This window comes from Triticum urartu, chromosome 3A, assembly GCF_056163025.1.
Source record: "Triticum urartu cultivar PI428250 chromosome 3A, HENAU_Tu73, whole genome shotgun sequence".
Taxonomy (NCBI): domain Eukaryota; kingdom Viridiplantae; phylum Streptophyta; class Magnoliopsida; order Poales; family Poaceae; genus Triticum; species Triticum urartu.
Genome location: NC_141875.1, coordinates 23,481,855 through 23,488,530, shown reverse-complemented (window position 1 = coordinate 23,488,530; position 6,676 = coordinate 23,481,855). Strand labels below are relative to the sequence as shown.

The window sequence follows — 6,676 nt, the reverse complement described above, 5'->3', positions numbered from 1 at the left end:
CAGGGGCAACTCTGGGTTGGCCTACCGGAAGTTTGGACAATTTGGTGTGCCCTGAGAACGAGATATGTGCAGCTCCTATCGGGATTTGTCGGCACATTCGGGCGGCTTTGTCGGTCTTGTTTTACCATTGTCGAAACGTCTTGTAACCGGGATTCCGAGACTGATCGGGTCTCCGAGAGAAGGATTATCCTTCGTTGACCGTGAGAGCTTGTGATGGGCTAAGTTGGGACACCCCTGCAGGGTTTTGAACTTTTGAAAGCCGTGCCCGCGGTTATGGGTGGATGAGAATTTGTTAATATTTGGTTGTAGAGAACTTGACACTTAACTTAATTAAAATGAATCAACCACGTGTGTAGCCGTGATGGTCTCTTCTCGGCGGAGTCCGGGAAGTGAACACGGTTCTTGTGTTATGCTTGAACGTAAGTAGTTTCAGGATCACTTCTTGATCACTTCTAACTTCTCAACCGTTGTGTTACTTCTCTTCTCGCTCTTATTTGCGTATATCAGCCACCATATATGCTTAGCGCTTGCTGTAGCTCCACCTCACTGACCCTATCCTACCCATAAGCTTAAATAGTCTTGATCTCGTGGGTGTGAGATTGCTGAGTCCTCGTGGCTCATAGATACTTTCAAATAGTTGCAGGTGCCGATGATACCAGTGCAGGTGACGCAACCGAGCTCAAGTGGGAGCTCGATGAAGATCTTGATCATTGTTTTGTTTCGTTTCCTGTTGATCAGTAGTGGAGCCCAGTTGGGACGATTGGGGATCTAGCATTTGGGGTTGTCTTCTTTTATTTTGGTTCCGTAGTCGGACCTTGATTGTATTCTGGATGATGTATGTTTAACTTGTATTTGTGTGAAGTGGCGATTGTAAGCCAACTCTTTATCCCTTTCTTATTCAGTACATGGGTTGTGTGAAGATTACCCCTCTTGCGACAAGCCTACCATGTGGCTATGCCTCTAAGTCGTGCCCCGACACGTGGGAGATATAGCCGCATTGTGGGTGTTACAATTGATAACCTTGGTTCTTAACTGACAGAAATACTTATCTCTAAATACTGCTTCATCCTCTCCTCTTCGAGGAAATCCCAACACATCTCACAAGTAGCACACGACAATGAAATATTGGCCGTCACAACGCTTCAATAGAAGATTGAAGATGATCATGGAGATTCCCGGCGCCTAGGGCTATACCGTATCATGCTTTTATGAATTGCCTGAGATGTTTGTCGCTTTGTTGTTTGCACCATTTGATTGCATAGTAGTCAATTATTAGGGTGATCTCCCACAGTAAATATCAAGTTAAAAGGTGCTCTTCCCGATGTTGCAACCGTCTATAACACGTAGCATTTCGGAGTGCATCATGTCCACATGAGTACAAATGGGACGTGAGGTGTAAGCTGAAACTGGCCAGACCATGTTAGCACATAGCACTTTGTTGCCTTGAATTTCTAGTAGAATCGTTCTGAGCTCGGAGCACAAAGCATCTAAAGATGAACAGGTGTCACATGGAGATATGATCGGCAAAAATTTGCCCACCAGTCAAAATTCTCGTCATCAGTAATGTCCACATCAATGCTGAGAACTAGATTTGGATCTTGAATCACTCACTATCAATTATGATAGATATTGATTTGAGTGGGAGTGCACTTTATATTAAATTTATTTAAACACTAGTGCAACATTAATTATGAATAAATTTCTAAATAAATCTTGTGTCTATCATTGTTGATCAATGGCTTGCAATATATTCAACTTAGCCCCTATGTTAGATAAAGAAAAGTTGGCTGCTAATGGGGGAAACCATGCGGATTGGATCTGAAACCCGAAATTTGTTTTGAGGAGTGATAAGAAGGAGTACGTGCTGGATTAGCCACTGGGTGATTCTCCTGGAAAGGATGCAACACTAGAAGAAGTTGCTGCTTACATTGCTCGTAGTGATGACTATGATTTAGTCCAGTGTCTCATGTCAACTTGCATGGATCCGGAACTACAGAAGCACTTTGAAAAATCTACTACTCAATTTATAATTGGGTCAATGGAAGTTCTAAACAAGAAGCAGGAAAGGACCGAACGTTTTGAATTAACCAAGGCCTTGATTGAATGCAAGATGAAAGAGGATTCCTCAATGAGTGGGCATATAGTAAAGCTTGCTGGCTATGTTGATAAACATGCTTCTCTCGAATTTGGGATTCCTCCAACACTCGGTACATATATTGTGCTTGTTTCACTCCCCCATCTTACGATGGCTTTATCATGAATTACAACATGAATGGGATGAAGAAAAGTGCAAATGAGTTGTTTGCTATGCTCAAAACTGCGGAAGCTGGAATGCAGAAGAACAAAACAGTGTTCATGGTCAACAAGACCACCAATTTTAAGAAGAAGGGCAAGTCCAAAAAGAAGAAATATACTGAAGCCGGTAAGACCGAGTCTCAGAAGTAGAACAAGGGCGGAGCCTCTAAAGAGACTGAATGTTTCTACTACAAGCAGAAGGGACACTGGAAGCGTAACTGCAAGAAGTATTTGGCGGATAAGAAGAACGGCTCTTCTGGTAAAGGTATAATCATTACACAAAGTTGATGTTATTCTGCTTGTAAATTTCTGTATGCCATGAGTATTTGATATTGATTGAATACATTGAGATGTATAAAGTCCGATGGATATAACAGGGTGCGGTGAATATTTATACTTCATCAATGTTACGAGTAAATATGATTTGCTAGATAAAACATAAAGACTGAAATATTGAAATGGCTCACGGGATGAAGATATAATATCAATATGACAGAAGATAAAAATATCCTTCTTTCATGGAGAACTATATCTAAGCCATAAGTTTAGCAATAAATTAAATAATTGTCGAATTATTCTTACTGATCTGCTCTTATTAGAATTTTGGGGATTCATAAATGAAACAACATAATATTCACTAAACAGATACACCATCTAAAATGACCTGATAAAAACCATAAAGAGTTATGGAATATTTTAGACCAAGGCTTCATTTTAGGTTTTGTGTTCCTTTCACTAAATTTAAAGGACAAAATGTTTGTTATAGAATGAATATTTTTTGAGAAACAGGTTTTCTTGTTAGAAGAGCAAGTGGGAGGATGATACAACTTATTGAGATTATTAATCTCTGGCTTAAGATATAACAAGACTAAACCAGAAATGTTCTGGAATATTTTGTCTGTAAAGCTGAGCAAAGAAATTGTCACATTAGACGTAGAAGCTTTCGGTTAAGACTGTAACAAAATGCAAATGTCAGTTATATCCATTTCGCGTCTTTTTGTAAATCTAGGCAATCTATGTGCGCAGAGCTCATTACCAGATAGGTTTTCTTCCATGTTTACCAGGGTAATCAGTTATACATCCCCACAGTCCTTAAATGACAAAAAAGACACAAAACTTCCTCTTACTAATACATAATGCAGAAAATCACCAAATCATAAATGCCCCTCTGACAGACATAATAGGAATTCTAAACTCGACAACCCATAAACAACATTATGCTGCGCTAGAATCAAAGATCTGTTATATGCTCAAGACACTCCGGGGTTTTCTTATATGTTAACAACCGTGAAATTGCAACGACCAAGGCCCGTAAGAACTGCACTGATTGATGGGACTTATGGAGTATTTGGGGTTTGAGTACCGCCATCTAACAAATCAAAACCGTCAATATATACTAAAGGGCTTCGAATGTCTTGCCTCCGACCCTCAAATCCAGACTGCGAACCTGAGACGCCGAAGCTTGGAGATCCCCTCAACTTCCACCGGGCGGCGCGCTTGCGGAACAACGGTGGCAGCGGCGCGGCCGACACAATGAGTTAAGTACGGGTGTGGGCTCCACTGTATCGATTGTGTACGAATACACACAACAAAAAAATCATTCGGCCACTGTTGATATATTGACTAGTGTACGCACAAATCGCGGGATTTAATCCGAAGCCTCTACGGTACCCGGTAGAAACTAGAAACCGGTACCGCTGGTTTTTCATTTCGCCTGGACGCCAATCTGATGAAGAAGAGTGAGGTGGAGTAAACAGGCCCAAATCTCAGCATAAGATGTAGCAGCTGCTTATTAATTACATCGACATGCACGCAAGTAAACGCAGATCTTTAGTGCCCAAACTACTATTGTCCGCAGCGGTCGGGGACGAACCCAACCATGTCCGCACGAACGTCGTACACCACCTCCGTCGTCTCCTGCGCCAAGGTCCCGATGACCGCCGCGACCCCGGGCGGGTAGACAGCCCACGGCGGCGCGGCAAACGCGAGGCACCCTGCCGAGAAGACGTGGTCGCGGTCCTCGAAGTACATCATCTGCCGGATGCCGAGCTCCAGGCTCGCGTCGCTATCGAACGTGAGCGTCACGTGCGGCACGTCGATCTTCCTCAGGCCGGTGAAGTTGTAGCACGTGTCGAGGAAACCCATCGGCGGCGCCACCGGATACTGCGCCATCTGCTCCTTGAACTGGTCGCGGAGGGCCGCGTAGGTCTCCGGCATCAGGTAGGTGAAGGTGGTGCGCAGCGCCATGAGCGCGTCGCCGGCGGGGACCGGGATGACCGGCCTACCGGTGCCTAGGCTTAATCCGGCGAGCCGGACGAAGTACGAGTTGGGAAGGGCCGCGTTACTCCGTAGCGGGGTGTAGCTCACCTTGCGTTCTGGGCCTGGAAGGGGTGCGCCGATGGAGAGGAAGCCCCGGGCGCCCGTCCAAGTCGGCAGGCAGTAGGAGAAGGCCGCCGTGTCCGGAGACGAAGGGGCTCGGGACGGCAGTGAGTGGCTGTCCCGGCCGAGATCGAGAAGGCCGGATGAGCGGCCAGCCGTTCTGCCGCCCATCTCCATGCAGTTGGCCCTGAAGTTATCCACGGTGGTCGGTGTGGATCGAGAGAACGTGAGCGTGTCTGTCACGACGGTGACACTCGATATCACGGCGCCGTTCTTGGCCACGGTGGTGCTGGCGCAGCTGGGTCCGGAGCAAGCTTCCAGCGGGCAGTCCGGCGAGCCGCACGGAACATGGGCGACGGAGGAGGACCGGGACGGGTCGAAAGCGCCTGGCTTGCAGTTGCAGTGGAGGAGCGTGGCTCCGCCCGCCCCGGCGTCGAACCCCACGGTGAGGTTCTGCGCCGGAGTGCCGTACCCGACGACGACGTGGTACTCGGACTCGGACGTGCCCGGGAGAGTGACGAGGGGACTGCGGGGTCTGCGAGTGACGGGGAGGGAGTTGGGTGGCGGTGCGTGCTGGGCTTTGTAGGCCGCGTACCGGGCCTGGGTGGAAATACCGGCGTCGAACTCGAACGTGAGCATGACGGGGGCCAGGAGAAGAAGAAGAAGAAGAAGCAGGCGCAGCAAGTGCACGGAGGAAATCATGGCTGGAGTCACAATTGCTTGTGTGTAAGCTGCTGCCCATATATACATATATAGGACCCGCCAGCTCTTAATTTTCATTATATTGTAGAGTGCGGTGGTGAACTGATGGTGATTGATTGTCTCGTCCCTCGTCTCGTGCATATGGAAAAGATTTTTTTTGAACAAGATATGGAGAAGATGATGATCGGGATTAACGCCAGAGCTTTGCTGGTAAAGAGGAAACAGAGGCACTTGGCAAATGGCAACTCTCCAGTCCAAAAAGAAATATCAACACCATGGTGTCGTCGTCATTCTTGGAGTTGTCGATCGTTCATGGCGCCATCCCGGTGGTGGCAACGGTGATCTGTCCATGGAGAACCGACGATGGATGCCCAAAGGAGAAGGTTGGTGTTTTTTAAGCATCACACGAAGCTTCCCTTCAATTTAGTCATATATGCATTACATCAGATAGGTGGTGGATGATGTTCATTGTTGCTGATGTAGATGTAGTTCATTTCAATGGGTGTTTCGGAGCTCGCCTTTTCTATAATCATATACTCCCTATATCTCAAAATAAGTGTCTCAACTCCCTTTATTTTAAGATGAAGGAAGTATCATTTTATGTGTGTGCACTGATGTTGATTGTGTGTGTATCCTAATCATCTAGAAGCGGGCTGTATACTCATGACGTTTGTATTCCCTTAATGCGGCAATATGAGCCAATAAACCACCCTTTATCAGAAAATAATTGAAAACAACCACATGAGATAGGTGATCGAGTAACAAAAACTAGCCAAGTTGAGTACTGTAATGGTTGACGTAACGCAAAAAGATGCGACAATGGATGCCGAGAAGGCTGGTGTTTTTAGATATAACATGGTGCTAAGCTTTATTTATACACATGGAATGGAATACATAAACTAAGGGATCACGTGATAACAATAACAAAGATCACAGTGTTAGGAAGGGGGGGGGGGGGGGGTAGATTGAACTAGTCCACAACAATTACGCCCACAAGTAGGCCTACAAGTCTATCGTCATGTTCAATGCCTCAGTCGGTCAAGAGATCACCCGGAGTGCTCCTAATCTTCACCTCTAGGGAGTAGGCACTATTATATAAGCCGCTAACCACTGAGATGAACCATTCACACATAGTATATGTTTATCTTGAAACATATTATTTACATGTAATAGATTTTTAAAATACCAACAATACTAATTTTAAACAGGAACAGTTCATATATTGCAGAAAATTGGAGCTTTATGTACCTTAATATGAATGTTCATACATTTGAAATGTTTCATATCCTCTTCTAAAATT

At 45.5% G+C, this 6,676-nt stretch overlaps 1 protein-coding gene across 1 annotated transcript; it reads right to left on the bottom strand.

Moving 5' to 3' along the window:
- Positions 1 to 4,140: 4,140 nt before the first annotated feature.
- Positions 4,141 to 5,517, bottom strand: LOC125547786 (aspartyl protease family protein At5g10770-like). The gene has a single exon (XM_048711559.2). It carries the CDS (start codon positions 5,515 to 5,517, stop codon positions 4,141 to 4,143), a length of 1,377 nt encoding a protein of 458 aa, XP_048567516.2.
- Positions 5,518 to 6,676: the final 1,159 nt, after the last annotated feature.